The sequence below is a fragment of the Mesoplodon bidens genome (genome assembly GCF_964165515.1).
Source record: "Mesoplodon bidens genome assembly, chromosome: 20".
Classification (NCBI taxonomy): Eukaryota; Metazoa; Chordata; class Mammalia; order Artiodactyla; family Ziphiidae; genus Mesoplodon; species Mesoplodon bidens.
This window is the reverse complement of record NC_138181.1, coordinates 11,346,654-11,365,413: the sequence shown is the minus strand read 5'-3', so window position 1 is coordinate 11,365,413 and position 18,760 is coordinate 11,346,654. Positions and strand designations below refer to the sequence as shown.

The 18,760-nt window shown below is 36.2% G+C and overlaps 1 protein-coding gene across 1 annotated transcript in view; it reads left to right on the top strand.

Moving 5' to 3' along the window:
• ADAM9 (ADAM metallopeptidase domain 9) overlaps positions 1–17,974 on the top strand; it is a 105,293-nt gene extending 87,319 nt beyond the window's left edge. Inside the window, exons 19-22 of the mRNA XM_081220689.1 lie at positions 3,457–3,598; positions 5,261–5,348; positions 14,479–14,546; positions 16,497–17,974. Of these exons, the coding sequence (XP_081076815.1) occupies positions 3,457–3,598; positions 5,261–5,348; positions 14,479–14,546; positions 16,497–16,590 (392 nt within the window). The 3' untranslated portion in view covers positions 16,591–17,974. The remainder of the gene's footprint in view (positions 1–3,456; positions 3,599–5,260; positions 5,349–14,478; positions 14,547–16,496) is intronic.
• The last annotated feature ends 786 nt before the right edge of the window (positions 17,975–18,760 follow it).

The following is an 18,760-nucleotide window of genomic DNA, read 5'->3' as shown; positions in this document are numbered from 1 at the left end:
ATTTTGCCTGTTGTATATTAGGTGTTTTTGGATTTCTATTGCTGAACTTTGGGCTTAAGCTTAAGTGGGCTTAAGCTACATGGATGTAGTACGGTTCTTTTGAATCTTTTTTTTAAGCTCTGTTGGGGGGACCTCAGCAGCATTTAGCCTAGGGCTGATTTTGCCCCATTACTGAGGCAAACCCCTTCTGTTTATTCTACTCAATGCCATTAACTATGGAGTTTTCCACTGGAAATGGCAGGAACGGGCATTCTTTCCAGTCCTGTGTGAGTTCTTGTGTTTGTTCCCACTAATCCTTTCAGGTGATTCTTTCTCTGGCTTCAGGTGGTTTCCTTACATGCATACACTGATCAGTACTCAGCTTAGTATTTGAGGGGAACCCTTTGCAGATCTTTCAAGTTCTATCTTCTATCTTGCAGCTGCCTCCCTTCTGATACTTTGCCTGTGAACTCTAGTTGTCTTGGCTTCTTCCTCAGACAACTAGCGTGCATTCCTCAACTCGAGGAGACCACTGGGTTTTGCTTGGATTCCCACACCCCTCATCACATTCTGTTAACTTTCTCTAGGCAGCAAACTGGGATTGTTGTAAAGCTCACCTTATTTGCTTTCTGTCTCTCAGGGATCATTGTTCTTTACTGCCTTATGTCCAATGCCATGAAAACCATTGCTTCATGTATTCTGCCTGCTTTTCTGGTTGTTATAGCTGACAGGATAAATCTGGTCCCTATTACTCCATCTTGTCTAGAAGCGGAAGTCAGAACTATGGATGTTAATGGCTGTGTATCATTCCATTGATGGATGTGCCATAACTTGACTTAGCTGTTGTCTAATTATTTGACATTAGGTTGTTTCTAAGTTTTTGATACACATTGATAACATTGTAGTGTACATCTTAATACTCATGCATTTTTCCCAATTGAAGTATAAATTGCCAGTTATGGTATTATTAGATTGAAGGGTATAATCCTTTTTATGATTCTTTTTTTTTTAATTAATTTTATTTTATTTTTTAATTTTTAAAAATTTTTGGCTGCATTGGGTCTTCATTGCTGCCTGTGGGCTTTCTCTAGTTGTGGTGAGTGGGGGCTACTCTTCGTTGCGGTGCACAGGCTTCTCACTGCGGTGGCTTCTCTTATGGTGGAGCGCAGGCTCAAGGCGCATGAGCTTCAGTAGTTGTGGCACGTGGGCTCAGTAGTTGTGGCTCATGGGCTCTAGAGCGCAGGCTCAGTAGTTGTGGTGCATGGGCTTAGTTGCTCTGTGGCATGTGGGATCTTCCCGGACCAGGGCTCGAACCTGTGTCCCCTGCATTGGCAGGCAGATTCTTAACCACCACTGTGCCACCAGGGAAGCCCTAGATATGATTTTTTATACAGGGAAGCCTACAGGTTTTTTTTTATGATTCTTGATAAAAATTCCAAATGAACTTGTGTAATGCCACTGACAGTATGAAGGTATCAATTTTAACATAACCTGGCCAGTGTTGGATGCTTTAATTTAAATTTTGTCTACTTATTAGTAAGTATAAACTGATATGTCAAGCTTACTTTAATTTTTCATATTTTTATTTTTAATTGGGTTGAGTGTTTCATGTAGTTTCATATAACTTTTGGAACAGAAAGTTTTGGTACTTTTACAAATTTAAAACTATGAGGATAATTTCACAGTTTACCACTCATGTTCATATTTACTATATTCTTTCACTAAAGAACATGAAACAGACAAAATTAATATTAATGAATTTTTAAAATTATAGCAAGACTTTAAATCCATAAGCCATAAAAAATAAGATTGATAAAGTCAGCTACCTCAGAACAATAAACTTATGCATGGAGAAAAGCATTGTACCATAAGACAAATGACAAAATGGGGAAAATATTTCCAACTCATATACAGATAAAACTATTCTCCCTAATATATAAAGGTTTTTAGAAACTGAGAAGAAAAAAACCCAATAGACCAACAGAAAAACAGTCAAAAGACCGAGAAGAAAAAGAAATACAATGTTTCCTTAAACATGAAAAGTTGCTCAAATCATAGTATAAAAAGAGAAATGCAAATTAAAATCATAAAAGATATAGTTTTTCACCTTCCAGGTTGGCAAACATGCAGAAGTTTGACTCTATAGGTGAGGCTGTGAGGAATTCTTGTATATTGCTGGCTGGCCTTCTAACTTTTAAAAGAATTTATTTTACTGAAGTATAGTTGATTTACAATGTTGTGTTAATTTCTGCTGTACAGCAAAGTGATTCAGTTATACATGTATATACATTCTTTTCCATGTTCTTTTCCATTATGGTTGATCACAGGATATTGAATATAGTTCTCTGTGCTATATAGTAGGACCTTGTTGTTTATCCATTCTATATATAATAGTTTGCATCTGCTAATCCCAAACTCCCAATCCATCCCTCTCCCTCCGCGCATGCCTCTTGGCAACTACAAGTCTGTTCTCTATGTCTGTGAGTCTGTTTCTGTTTCATAAGTAAGTTCATTTGTGTCATATTTTAGATTCTGCATATAAGTGATACCATATGGTATTTGTCTTTCTCCGTCTGACTTACTTCACTTGGTAGGGTAATCTCTAGGTCCATCCATGTGGCTGTAAATGGCATTATCTTATTCTTTTTTTATGGCTGAGTAGTATTCCATTATATATATATGTACCACATCTTCTTTATCCATTCATCTGTCGATGGACATTTAGGTTGTTTCCATGTCTTGGCTATTGTGATTAGTGCTGTTATGAATATAGGGGTGCATGTATCTTTTTGAATTATAGTCTGAATATATGGCATGCTAACTTGTAACCACCACTGTGGTAGACAGGTTGATAGTGCCTTAAAAAAAATGATGAATGCATTCACCTTCTGATACAGCAGTTCTACTTTTGGGAAATTATTCTACAGATATACCTGCACCAAAATGATATGATATATGTACAAGGTTATTCATTATAACATTTTTTTTTGTAACAGCGAAGGTTGGAAAAATAGAAGTATTAGTAGGGTACTTACTGACTGAATAAACTATGGGACATCCTTGCAATGGAGTTTTGTATAGCTGTATAGAAAATGAGGTGGTGCTGTATGTATAGTTTGGGAAGATATGTAGTATATAGCTAAGTGATAAAAGTAATGTGTGGAATAGCATTTATGCCATGCTACGTTTTGTGTAAGATAGGGTTAACAATAAAACATATTTTGTTCTTATATTTACATGAAGAAATACTGTAAGATTATATAAGAAATTAATAAAAGTGGTTATCTTCAGGGAGACAAAAATGAAGTGGGCAAGCATGAGGAGTGAACAAGACTTCTCAATATATTTCAGTTTATATCAGTGTGACTTTTGAACAATGTGAAAATTAATGTAAAATGTTTCATCACCTAGTATGTTCTAGTTAATATGAGTTAACCTCTAATTTAATGATCATTAATGTAAAATCCTTCTCTGTAGAAAAGAATACCGCCTTGAGGGACGGACTTCTGGTGTTCTTCTTCGTCATTGTTCCTCTTGCTATATTGGCTGCTTTTGTCTTCATTAAGAGAGACCAGCTACAGAAAAGCTACTGCAGAAGGAAGAGATCACAAACATATGAGTACTTAGATTATTTTTCTTTTAAATTCATATTAAAAATTTTTAAGTATAATCATTATTAATGATGATAGTCATATCATAGAAGCTGGTTTAAAAATAGGGTTCTAAGTTATCTCTCCTTTCTTTTGACATGATTAGCAGGAGTTAAAGGGCAGTGGTGACTCAGCCACCTCTTATAATGGTGAGGGGAAAGGATTATGGTGACCAGCCTGTATGCTACTGAAAATGGCTGCTAGGCTTCATTTTACTTGAGTTTGATTTCTGATAGTGGAGTAATTGGACTACAACTTCTGATTTGGGCTTCATTAAAAAATTTTCTTCCATGTCTATTTCAAGTATCAGTTCTCATAGGAGAAGTGTTCTTCAAGTCTCTTTTGAAAACAGATTTTGTGAATCATCAGCTTTTAAGAAGCAAGCTTTGACGGAAGAAAGGGTTGTCATAATTCAGACAGCTGATATTTCTAGTCTGTGTGTTGGACTCTTATACAGCTGTCTCTCAACGATCACTTCTAACATGTTGGCATTGGAATGTAGCATATATTAGCATGGGCCTTGTAGTCAGATCTAAGTTCAAGTTCCAGTTTGTCATTTGCTAGCATTATGAACTGGAATAATAAAAAAAGTCTCTGAGCGTTGGTTTACTTCCTTTAAAATGGGAATAATGATATTACCTATCTCTTCGGGTTGATGTGAGGATTAAATGAGGAAATACTAACAAATAAAACCCATAGCACAATGTAATTACTTAATAACTAATCTTTCTTATGATAATGACTCCAAAATGTTCAAATCTTGCCTCGATTGCTCACTTTACTTCATTGCGCTCTTTCTCACTTACCTCACTTACTGCATAACGTTTTCCTAGAGTATCCTGATGTTAGCTTTATTTTTCTTAATGTATTCTAAAACAGATTTATATTTCTTTTTTTAAAAAATATAATTTATTGAGGCATAATGCCCTCGCCCACCCTTTTCTTTGGCCACACTGCACTTGGCCAAGCATTTGGCTTGGCGGGATCTTAGTTCCCTGAGCAGGGGTTGAACCCAGGCTGCAGCAGTAGAAGCGCCAAGTCCTAACCACTGGACTGCCAGGGACTTCCCCAGATTTATGTTTCTATCCTTTTTCTTAACTTCAGACTAACCAATCCCTATAGATAATTTCCCAGTCTGCATCTCTGAAATTTTAGTTCCATAGCAATAGCTATCTCCTATATACTTCTACCTAGCTGACTTACTATCATTTTGGCATGTCTAAATCTTAGCTGACATCTTTCCATCCAGCTTGTTTGCTCCTCTTGGACTTCCTAATATTCAGAGTGACTATTTCAAACCTAGGAATATGCTTTTACTCCTCTCTGATTTCAGGAAGACTTGAGGAGAGAAGTTGGAGAACACTGGCCCAATTGACCAAATTACATAATTTCTTAGAATTTCAGTTTATTTAATTGTAAAATGAGGTTAATAGAACCTTCTAGTACTCTAAGGATTAAAACTGGGTGAAAGCTATTTAAAATGCCATAAAAATTTTAGTTGTCTTCATGACCATCATCACCACCACTACCAACAACATTGTTCTGTACTTGGGAAAATGCAAGGTCTATGTAATATATCATGTAGAAATGTTTTAATCTTAATTTAGCTCAAAAGTAATTGTATCTTTCAGGTCAGATGGCAAAAATCAAGCAAAAGTTTCTAGACAGCCAGTGAGTGTTCCTGGACATGCTTCTTCAGTGGCTCCTCCCAGAGAAGTTGTAAGTTTAAATGAAAAATTCTTTTTCTTTACTATATTATGATATCAAAGTTTTAAAGATTAAAAAAATTGTTACATCATATAGGAATAAACATAGATAATTTCCAAAGAATTTAGGAGTGTGGTCTATAGGTGGCCTCTGGGTTAGTTAATGGAATACCAGCAGGGTCCATGGCTCAGAGGAGATGGGAGAAAACATCTAGACATTGAGAATGTCTTGCCTTGAAACCAAGCTTGGGAAATGACATGGGATTTATGCTGTCACTGTTTTCTCCTATGTCTGCTATCCTTCTGTTTTTAATGCCTGGCTTCCCCAGGGCATGTTACTAAAGATCTGGTGCTGAGCTCCTGCAATAATAGGCCTAGTTGTCTCAATAGTGGGACCAGTAATCACTGTCCTTTGGAGTGTATTAGGGAGTATTGGGATAATGATATACTTTTTCTAATATGCATATATCCCTAAGAAATATATAATATTACTTTATCTGCTTTTAAACATTATATGTTTTGCTTACTATCATATATCTGCAATGTGCTTTTTCCTTTAACATTGCTTTGTGATTTATCCCTAGCAATACATGTAGCTCTAACGCATTCATTTTCACTATTGATATTATGTTACATAAATACCACACAGTTTAAAAATCCATTTTTCTACTACTAGTTTCCATTGTTCATTACTATGAACAAAGCTAAGATAGACATTCTATATGTTTCTCATGCACATGTGTGAGTTCTGGGACTGTACTAGTACAGTGGTTACTATCCACATGTGGCTATTTAAATTTCATTTTAAATTAAATAAAATTAAGAATTCCATTCCTCATTGACATTTTAAATGCTCGATAGATCATATGTGGCCACTACTGTAGGGACACCACAGACATAGATTGTTTCCATCATTGTAGAAAATTCTATTAGAGAGCTCTGATCTAGGGGCATACAGGAATTAAATTGCTGGGTTGAAAGATATGTGAATATTTACTGGAAAATGCCAAATTGTTTTCCAAAAAGGTTACACCGTTGTTTGATGTATTGTCAGTGGTGTATGAGCATTCCTGTCAAACTACATCTTTGCCAACACTTGGTATTGTCAGACTTTTAAAGTCTTTCCAGTTATGTGGAGGTAAGATGATTAGATATCCTTCTAATATGGAAGGATACATATGGAATCACCCAGTTCTTCTCCCTTTTCCTTTATGAAAAAGAAACAAAAATTGTTATGCCCTTTTTCCCCCTTAACCATATATCTCAGAGATTTTTCCATATCACTACATATATAGGATGATCACACAGTCCCTACATATCCAAGTTAGAAATTATATATGTGTTCTTTTTCGTCTTTGACATATTTTTTCCTTTTTTATTGTGGTAAAATATACATGCCATAAAGGTTGCCATTTTGACCATTTTTAAATATACAATTCAGTGGCATTAATTACTTTCACAATGTTGTGAAATCATCGCTGCTACCTATTTCTAAAACTTTTTCATTACCCCAAACAGAAACTCTGTACCCATGAAGCAATGTCCCCATCCCCCACACCCTAACAACCACTATTCTACTTTTTAAAATATTGAGATATGGGCTTCCCTGGTGGTCTAGTGGTTAAGAATCTGCCTGCCAATGCAGGGGACACGGGTTTGAGCCCTGGTCCGGGAAGGTCCCACATGCCTCGCAGTAACTAAGCCTCTGCGCCACAACTACTGAGTACGCGTGCCACAACTACTGAAGCCTGCACACCTAGACCCTGTGCTCCGCAACAAGAGAAGCCCCGCTTGCTGCAACTAGAGAAAGCCCATGCATAGCGATGAAGATCCAACACAACCAAAAATGATACATAAATAAATAAATTTATTAAAAATAAATAGTGCAGCCTTGGGGAAGGGTCCTGGTTCCCCCTCAAGGGATATACATAACAAGATCTAAAAAAAAAAATTGAGATATAATAGACATATAACATATAAGTTTCAGGTATACAACATGATTCAATATTTGTATATGGTATGAAATGAGCACCACAATAAGTCTAGTTAACATCCATCACCACACATAGTTACAAATTTTTTTTCTTGTGATGAGAACTTTTAAGATTTGCTCTCTTAGCAGCTTTCAAATATACAATGCAGTGTTATTAACTATAGTCACCATGCTGTACATTATATCCCCAGGACTTATTCATCTTATGACTGGAAACTAGTACCTTCTGACCACCTTCATCTGTTTTCACCCATCTCCCTCTCCTGCCTCTGTCATTCTGCAATCTGTTCTCTGTATCTAAGGGTTTGGTATTTTTTGGTTTGTTTGTTTGTTTTTAGATTCCACATATAAGTGAGATCATACAGTAATTGTCTTTTCCTGTCTGACTTATTCACTTAGCCTGAATGCCCTGTAGTCCATCCATGTTGTCACAAATGGCAAGATTTCCTTTTGTTTGGTGGCTGAATAATATTTTCATATATATATATATATATATATATATATATATATATGTATATATCACAGATGGACGCTTAGGCTCTTCCACATGTTGGCTGTTATAAATAATGCTGCAATGAACATGGGGGTGCAGATATTTTTACAAGTTAGTGTTCTTATTTTCTTTGGATAAATACCCAGAAGTAGAATTGCTGGATCATATGGTAGTTGTGTTTTTAATTTTTTGAGGAACCTCCATACTGTTTTCCATGGTGGCTGTACCAATTTATTATACATTTGCATCAGCAGTGCACAGAAGTTCCCTGTTTTCCACATCAAAATCAAGGGTTGTAAATTAGTGATATTTATAGTACCAGTTAGGTTCTGTATAGGTTTGGCAATACATTTTTGGAAGATTTTATTTAAAATATATGGACATAGGAAATATGTTACCTTTTAACTAATGGAGTTGATTAGGGCCAAGATAATGCTTCATTATTTTTGAATTTAAAAAAATATAATCCTGACTAGGGCCCAGGGAGCCTGCTGAGCTCCCAGGCCGGTCCCCTGCCCTCCAAGTCACCCCCTTCCCTCCCCGGCCGCATTGGTCCTGGGGGCATAAGAGGGAGGCCAGAGAGATCAGGAGAGGCAGGTGGGGGGGGCCCTCCCATACCCCAGACCAGAGGAAAAGGAGAAGAGGGGAGGGTGTTTGCCTGCCCACACGAGCCCAGAAAGCCTGCTGGGCTCCCAGGTGAGGTCCCCTGCCCTCTGAGACCAGGGGTGGGGGGCACGCCTGGGCCCCTTCTGTTCCATTGAGCCTAAGCCCCACCCCCTTACCCCCATCTTTTACAGCCCTGTGGGTCCTAAGCATAGGCCCCACCCACCACTCAAACCTCACCCTTGCTTAGGCCCCGCCCTCCACAGCCAAGGCCTTCCTCCCACCCCCTTTTTCTTTCTTTTTTTTTTTTTTTCCTTTTCCCTCCTCCTCTTTTTTACTATTGTGATACTGATGTACCTTCTGGTTGTTGATTCATCTATATTTTTATTTTTACATTCTTTCTAACATATCTGTTAGTTTCCTAGCCTAATTTATTTTTTACTTTGTTATTGTTCTTTTTCTCTTTTTTCCCACCCCACATGGCTTGCGGGATGCTGGTTCGCAAGCCTGGGGTTGGGCGGAAGCTCCTGCAGTGGGAGCTCTGAGTCTGAACCACTGGACTAACGGTAACCTCAGACCCCAGGGAATATTCAATGGAGTGAGGTCTCACAGAGTTCCTCATCTCAGCACTAAGACCCAGCTCTACCCAATAGCCTACAGGCTCCAGTGTTGGCAGCCTCAGGCCAAACAACCAATAAAACAGGAACACAATCCCACTCATAAAAAAAAAAGAGACAGCAAAAAAATATGTCATAGATGAAGGAGCAAGATAAAAACCTACAAGACCAAATAAATGAAGAGGAAATAGGTAATCTCCCTGAAAAAGAATTCAGAGTAATGATAGTAAAGATGATCCAGAATCTCAGAAATAGAATGGAAGCATGGATTGAGAAAATACAAAAAATGTTTAACAAGGACCTAGAAGAAGTACAGAACAAACAGAGATGAACAGCACAATATCTGAAATGAAAAATACACTAGAAGGACTCAATAACAGAATAACTGAGGTAGAAGAACGAATAAGTGAGCTGGAAGACAAAATGGTGGAAATACTGCCCTGGAGCAGAATAAAGAAAAAAGAATGAAAAGAATTGAAGACAATCCCAGAGACCTCTGGGACAACACTAAATGTACCAACATTCGAATTATAGGGGCTCCAGAAGAAGAGAAAAGAAAGGGTCTGAGAAATTATTTGAAGAGATTATAGTGGAAAACTTCCCTAACATGGGAAAGGAAATAATCACCCAAGTCCAGGAAGCACAGAGAGTCCCATACAGTATAAATCCTAGGAAAAATACACCAAGACACATATTAATCAAACTAACAAAAAATAAATTCAAAGAAAGAACATTAAAAGCAGCAAGGAAAAACAAAAAATAACATACAAAGGAATCCCCATAAGGTTATCAGTTGATTTTTCAGTGGAAACTCTGCAGGCGAGAAGGGAGTGGCAGGATATACTTAAAGTGATGAAAGAGAAAAGCTACAACCAAGACTACTCTACCCAGCAAGGATCTCATTCCGATTCAATGGAGAAGTCAAAAGCTTTTCAGACAAGCAAAAGCTAAGAGAATTCAGCACCACCAAACCAGCTTTACAACAAATGCTAAAGAAACTTCTCTAAGTGGGAAACACAAGAGAAGAAAAGACCCATGAAAAAAAACCCCCAAAACAATTAAGAAAATGGCAGTAGGAACATACATATCAATAATAACCTTGAATGTAAATGGATTAAATGCCCCAACCAAAAGACACAGGCTGGCTGAATGGATACAAAAACAAGACCTGTATATATGCTGTCTCCAGGAAACCCACTTCAGACTTAGGGACACGTACAAACTGAAAGTGAGGGGATGGAAAAAGGTATTCCATGCAAATGGAAATCAAAAGAAAACTGGAGTAGCAATACTCATATCAGACAAAATAGACTTTAAAATAAAGACTGTTACAAGAGATAAGGAGGGACACTACATAATGATCAAGGGATCAATCAAAGAATAAGATACAACAATTATAAATGTTTATGCACCCAAAATAGAAGCACCTCAATACATAAGGCAAATGCTAACAACCATGAAAGGAGAAATCGATAGTAATACACTAATAGTAGGGGACTTTAACACCCCCACTTACACCAATAGACAGATCATCCAAACAGAAAATAAATAAGGAAACACAAGCTTTAAATGACACAATAGACCAGATAGATTTAATTGATATTTTTAGGACATTCCACCCAAAAGGGGCAGAATACACTTTCTTCTCAAGTGCACGTGGAACATTCTACAGGATAGATCACATCTTGGGTCACAAAGAAGTCTCGGAAAAGTTAAGAAAATTGAAATCGTATCAAGCATGTTTTCTGACCACAATGCTATGAGATTGGAAATCAATTATAGGAAAAAAACTGTAAAAACCACAAATACATGGAGGCTAAACAGTGCATTACTAAGGAACCAAGAGATCATGAAGAAATCAAAGAAGAAATAAAAAAATACATAGAAACAAATGACAGTGAAAACATGACGACCCAATATCTATGGGACGAGCAAAAGCAGTTCTAAGAGGGAAGTTTATAGCAATTCAATCTCACCTCAAGAAACAAGAAAAATCTCAAATAAACAATACACTTTTAAAACAACTAGGGAAAGAAGAACAAAGAAAACCCAAAGTCAGTAGAAGGAAAGAAATCATAAAGATCAGAGCAGAAATAAATGAAATAGAAATGAAGAAAACAGTAGCAAAGATCAATAAAACTAAAAGCTGGTTCTTTGAGAAGATAAACAAAATTGATAAACCCTTAGGCAGACTCATCAAGAAAAAAAGGGAGAGGACACAAATCAATAAAATTAGAAATGAAGAAGGAGAAATCACAACTGGCACTGCAGAAATATAAAGGATTATAAGAGACTACTACAAACAACTATATGCCAATAAAATGGACAACCACAAAGAAATGGACAAATCTTGGAAAGGTACAATTTTGCAAGACTGAACCAGGAAGAAGTAGAAAATATAAACAGACCTATCACAAGTAATGAAATTGAAACCATAATTAACAATCTTACAACAAAAAAAGTCCAGGACCAGGTGGCTTCACAGGTGAATTCTATCAAACATTTAGAGAAGAGCTAACACCGATCCTTCTCAAAGTCTTCCAAAAAATTGTAGAGGGAGAAACACTCCCCAACTCATTCTACAAAGCCACCATCACCCTGATACCAAAACCAGAAAAAGATATCACAAAAAGAGAAAATTATAGACCAATATCATTGATGAACATAGATGCAAAAATCCTGAACAGAATACTAGCAAACAGAATCCAGCAGCACATGAAAAGGATCATACACCATGATGAAGTGGGATTTATCCCAGAATGCAAGGATTCTTCAATATATGCAAAACAATCAATGTGATACACCATATTAACAAATTAAAGAATAAAAAGCATATGATCACCTCAAGAGATGCAGGAAAAGTTTTTGACAAAATTCAACACCCATTTATGATAAAAACTCTCCAGAAAGTGGGCATAGAGGGAACCTGCCTCAACATAATAAAGGCCATATATGACAAACCCACAGCAAACATCCTACTCAATGGTGAAAGTCTGAAAGCATCTCCACTAGGATTAGGAACAAGACAAGGATGACCACTCTTGCCACTCTTATTCAACATAGTATTGGAAGTCCTAGCCACAGCAATCAGAGAAGAAAAAGAAAGAAAAGGAATCCAAATTGGAGAAGAAGAAGTAAAGCTGTCACTATTTGCTGATGACATGATACTATACATAGAATATCCTAAAGTTGCCACTAGAAAACTACTACAACTAATGAGTGAATTTGGTAAGGTTGCAGGATACAAAGTTAATGCACAGAAATCTCTGGCATTCCTATACACCAACAATGAAAAATCAGAAAGGGAAATTAAGGAAACACTCCCATTTACCATTGCAACAAAAAGAATAAAATACCTAGGAATAAACCTGCCTAAGAAGGCAAAAGACTTGTACTCAGAAAACTATAAAACACTGATGAAAGAAATCAAAGATGACATAAACAGATGGAGAAATATACCATGTTCTTGAATTGGAAGAATCAATATTGTGAAAATGACTATACTACCCAAAGCAATCTACAGAGTCAGTGCAATCCCTATCAAACTACCAATGGCATTCTTCACAGAATTAGAACAAAAAATTGCACAATTCGTATGGAAACACAAAAGACCCCGAATAGCCAAAGCAATCTTGAGAAAGAAAAACAGAGCTGGAGGAATCAGGCTCCCTGACTTCAGACTATACTACAAAGCTATAGTAATCAAGACAGTGTGGTACAGGCACAAAAACAGAAATATAGATCAATGCTACAGGATAGAATGCCCAGAGAAAAACCCACACACGTATGGGCACCTAATTTATGACAAAGGAGGCAAGAACATATGGAGGAAAGACAGCCTCTTCAATAAGTGGTGCTGGGAAAACTGGACAGCTACATATCAAAGAATGAAATTAGAACACTATCTAACACCATACACAAAAATAAACTCCAAATGGATTAAAGACTTAAATGTAAGACCAGACACTATAAAACTTTTAGAGGAAAACATAGGTAAAACACTTTGACATAAGCCACAGCAAGATCTTTTTTGACCCACCTCCTAGAGTAACAGAAATAAAAGCAGAAATAAACAAATGGGACTTAAATGCTTTTGCACAGCAAAGGAAACCATAAACAAGGCAAAAACACAACCCTCAGAATGGGAGAAAATATTTGCAAATGAAACAACAGACAAAGGATTAATCTCCAAAATATACAAACAGCTCATGGAGCCCAATATCAAAAAACCAAACAACCAGTTAAAAAATGGGCGGAAGACCTAAATAGACATTTCACCAAGGAAGACATACAGATGGCCAAGAGGCAGATGAAAAGATGCTCAACATCATCATTTGCATTAGAGAAATGCAAATCAATACTACAAGGAGACATCACCTCATGCCGGTCAGAATGGCCATTATCAAAAAAGCTAGAAACAATAAATGCTGGAAAGGGTGTGGTGAAAAGGGAACCCTCCTACACCGTTAGTGGGAATGCAAATTGATACAACCACTATGGAAACAGTATGGAGGTTCCTTAAAAAACTAAAAATAGAACTACCATATGACCCAGCAATTCCACTGCTGGGCATATACCCTGAGAAAACCATAATTCAAAAAGAGTCATGTACCACAATGTTCATTGCAGCACTATTTACAATAGCCAGGACATGGAACCAACCTAAATGTCCATCAACAGATGAATGGATAAAGAAGATGTGGCACATGATATACAATGGAATATTACTCAGCCATAAAAAGAAACGAAATTGAGTTATTTGTAGTGAGGTGGATGGACCTAGAGTCTGTCATACAGAGTGAAGTTAGTCAGAAAGAGAAAAACAAATACCATATGCTAACGCATATATATGGAATCTAAAAAACAAAACAAAACAAAACATGGTATTGATGAACCTAGTTGCAGGGCAGGAATAAAGAGACAGACGTAGAGAACGGACTTGAGGACACGGGGAGGGAGGGTGAAGCTGGGGCGAAGAGAGAGTAGCATCAACATACATGCACGACAGACTGTAAAGTAGTTGGCTGGCGGGAAGCAGCCGCATAGCACAGGGAGATCGGCTCGGTGCTTTGTGACCGCCTGGAGGGTTGGGATAGGGAGGGTGGGAGGGAGACGCAAGAGGGAGGGGATATGGGGATATAGGTATGCATATGGTTGATTCGCTTTGTTGCGCAACAGAAACTAACACAGTATTGTGAAGCACTTATACTCCAGTAAAGATCTATTAAAATATATATACAATCTTAAAAGAATTAAATATTCTACACTCAGTAGCAAAGACATGTTGAATAAGCAAAGTATTTTAAAATGTCAACATTATTAGCCATCTATTCATTGATTTTTTAAATAGATTGATTACTTTTATATGGAAAATAAACTTTATAGAAAATATATTTATGAGTGCACTGTGGTAATAACTTTTTTTTTTCCTTTTTAGCCTATATATGCAAACAGATTTCCAGTACCAACTTATGCAGCCAAGCAGCCTCAGCAGTTCCCATCAAGGTCTGAAGTGAATTTGCTTAGATTACTTGACCAGAATAAAACCCAGGGTTAATGTCTAAATAGTTCCCTTGTATTTTTAATTTAATTTAGGACAAGGTATTTGTTGCTTACAGTTCAGAGAGAACGCAATTTGCAGAAAAACTTTTAAGAGCTTTTATATAAGTTTTGTCATATTAATGCAGTGTCGGAATGAAATTTTAAAGAAGCCCAAACAAGACAGTCAACAGCTGCTGTAGCCTTTGGTGTCTGTAAGATTCAGAAACAACGACCTTTAAAATAACCAGCAATGGGAAATCAGATAGGCTGGACCATCCTTCTTATTAGGAACAGCTAGAAAAAAGCTAGACAATATAAGAAAATATGTATTTCAAGGCATCAGAAAACTACCAAGGAAATGAGAGATTATGGGACTATGGCCCAGGAGAGGAAGGCAGTCCAGAGATAATCTCAGCTTTGGGGACTATTTTTCATCCTAGATTGTAAGTATCTACCTATTCTGAACGTGAGAGGATAGGAAGCTGAGGAGAGCTTTCAACAAACTCATAGGGATGAGGGGAAAAAGACTGGAGCCCTGTCAAGGAGGTGGTACCCTGGCAAATATCCCAGTCTTTGTGTTGGGACCCCGGGGTAAGGGTGAATCAGACCCTCAACTTATTTCCTACAGTTTTATTATTATTATTTTGTAATGTTTGGCCCCCAGTTTAAGAAGCTAGACATATAAGAAAAGAAAATGTGACTAAAACCAAGAAAAGCAGACTCAGAGGGTATGCAATTAATATCAGAGATGGACTTTAAAGTAACTATGATGATTACATCACAGAATTAATAGTCAAGATAGAGAATTTCAGTACAAAACTAGATGTGCTGGACTTAAAAACCTAAAAAAAGAATTAAATGGAAATTCTAGAACTGAAAAACACAAGAAAAATAAAAGACTCAGTGGATGGGCGTAACATCAGCAAGAAAGGAGAAAATTTATTATAACATTTTGCATCACATAAAATACATCTCACCCCTCTCACACCGCAAAAGTCCTTCCAATTACAATTGAATTGCACACTGAGTAGTATCCTCAAGTATAATCTTTATTATGCAGTGAGAGTGTACTGAAATCCACCTGAACATCAGGAGCAGAATATATAAACTGTGAGACACATATTCACCAGGTAAAGTTCTATTATGTTATTGGAATAGAGGTATACTAGAATTGGATGAAGAAGTTAAGGAAGGGTATCCACAGGTTAAAGCATGAGAACTGAGAAGGACTGGTATAGAAGTCATAGCAGGTTTAATTCTGAGTGGAAATTATATTTGAGAGAGCTGGAATTCCAGCTCTATATATGTATGTAAGGTTTATACTTAGTTGTGATTTGCTCCCCTTAAATCCTAAGAGTACAAGAGGTGCTTAATTCACATAGTATCTTCACTTGTCTTTTACAATTTGTCTTTTCTATTTCATGTACTGTCCTTTTTTTTTTTTTTTTTGCGTTATGTGGGCCTCTCACTGCTGTGGCCTCTCCTGTTGCGGAGCACAGGCTCCGGACATGCATGCTCAGCGGCCATGGCTCACAGGCCCAGCCGCTCCGCGGCATGTGGGATCTTCCCGGACCGGGGCACGAACCCGTGTCCCCTGCATCAGCAGGCGGACTCTCAACCACTGCGTCACCAGGGAAGCCCCTCATGTGCTGTCCTTTTTAAAAACATATATACCAGAACCTTTGTACATTGTTGATTATACACTAGCATGACTTTAAAGTAGTTACTCCATTTTAGGCTCCGATTGGAGACTTTTAACCATTACATATCCAATTCGTAATGATCTCAGAATATAAGGTACCCTTAAGAATTGTCAGTGATGTCAAGAATGGTGTTATGTTGGGCTTGTAATTAAGGGAGCATTATTTCATACAGTTGAAACATATGATTAACTGTCTTTCTTCCCCCTCACAGGCCACCTCCACCACAACCGAAAGTATCATCTCAGGGAAATTTAATTCCTGCTCGTCCTGCTCCTCCACCTCCTTTATATAGTTCCCTCACTTGATTGTTTTTTTTTTTTTTAACCTTTCATTTTGCAGACATCTTCAGGGAACTGAGCTAATACTTTTTTTTTCCTGATATTTTCTTGAAAAACCTTTCTTCCTGCTGCAATTATGAATGAAAACAAAATACCACCAAACAAACTTTATTAATACAGAAGAACAGAACTTGAGTAGTGGGAAATGAGAATCAGAAGAAATGCAGTAAAGCCAGGGAATTTAGAATAACATTTTCATTTCCATTACTGTATACATTTTATTCGGTCATCTGTGAGGTTAATGCACCTGACATGGATTATGTTATTTGAACACATTATTGTAATGATTCTCAAATTAACTGTATTGGTTTAAGTTTTGTCATTATGTTCTTAAATGTAATTCTGAATTTTGACCTTAGTTATCATTAATGTAGTTTCTGATTGAACATGTAATTATCTAAAACTGTGAAAACTAATTAGCTGTCAATTAATATCTAATATTTTTAATCTTGCACAGACTAATAATCATCACACCCTAGAATTTTGTGTATCTCATTCACTACATGAATAAAGGAATACTCTGTCTTCAGAAGAATGCACAAAATACAGAATTAAGATATCATAATATAAATTTAAAAGTGCAAAAGCACACTAAGAGTGTGTATGTGTATACTTACACACAGTTATTATCTTCCATTTTAATGAACATTCTATGGATATATGATTCTATGGATTCTATGGATAATAGATTCTGTGGATCTATCTATGGATAATGAATATTAGAAAAGTTAATTTAATAATAGAATTTCTATTATGAATCATGTTAAAGCATAGCATCCTTTTACAATAGCATTATTTTAAATTATAAACTTTAAGGTACGAAGTATTTAATAGAACTAATCAGATACGCTGTTGATTCTTGGCTGTAATAAAAAGCAGGAACAATTATAATATCTTCAATCAATTGAGCTATCATAAAACCACTTGAGAATTTCATAAGCACTTTAATTTTAAGTCCAAAACCTGAAACTTCAAAGATTGCTATTAATATAATTTAGAATGTTTACATTTACTAAGGTGTGCTTGATAATGTCTCTGTTGACACTAATATTTTTAAAGAAATTAGGCTGGAGAATGAAGGAAGAAAAAGTTTTCTTAGATAAGTGCAAAAAAGTTAGTGGTATCTCTGAGTTATTGTCCCAGCTATGATAAAAAATGAATTTTTACTGTGGAAGAAATGGTATGAATGATAAAAATTTAAGCACCTAAATTTTTTTGGTAATTTTTCATAATAAAGTTTATTAATAAGTTTATTAACTGAATTTCTTTAGTTTTTAAAAAAATTTTGGTTTGTGTATACATACATATACAAACAAAAGATTTACAATAAATAAAATACTTGAAATTCTGATTTGTGTTGCCCAGTAATTTCTTAAATACTCTGCTATTTATAACCTTATTAATTAAAACATTATACTAGTTTTAGGTAAAACTACTAGCCAAACGTTTACAGATACTATCTCACTAATTTTCCAGACTTCTGCCAAATTGTGAACAGTGGCTTTTTGTTAAAAAGGAAAACAGATTGGTTTTGAAGAAGACACATATCTGTCTTCTGAAGATGGTACATTATTTTAACAATCAGGTACATATTAGAAATTGTAAACAGTCCCAAATAAAGATTCTTCATTTCAATTTAAATCTCTGAATGAATTAATATACGACCAAAAATGTTTGTGTTTGTCACTGAGATAGTCCCACAGTTTTTGCACAGCTTTGCAATTGTCATTCATATCACTGAAATTTCACAGTTGGTAATATATTAACTATGCAACTTAAAACTTTTTTCAGAATTAGATAATTCCTTGGATCTTTGAATATTTAGAAAGTTTTTCTAAAAGACTGTTGATCAGTCTGAACTTCTTTTGCTTTTATGTATATTTTTACATATTTTATATTCTTTTCACTTAGGTTTGTCCTTGATTTATCTTGGATTCTTATTAAAAATTGTAAAATTTCTTGGTCACAGATGCCACTTAAAAATTTGAAAATATTAAAGGTATTCTTTGCCATCTGCTAAAGATGTTTTAATAATCAAGGATAAATTGTATGTAACTTTGGTGTCGCTGTATGACTGTGTTCACAAGCTTATTACCTTGTTCGAGGTATTGCATTTTCCCTTTCTATCAGGCAGCTG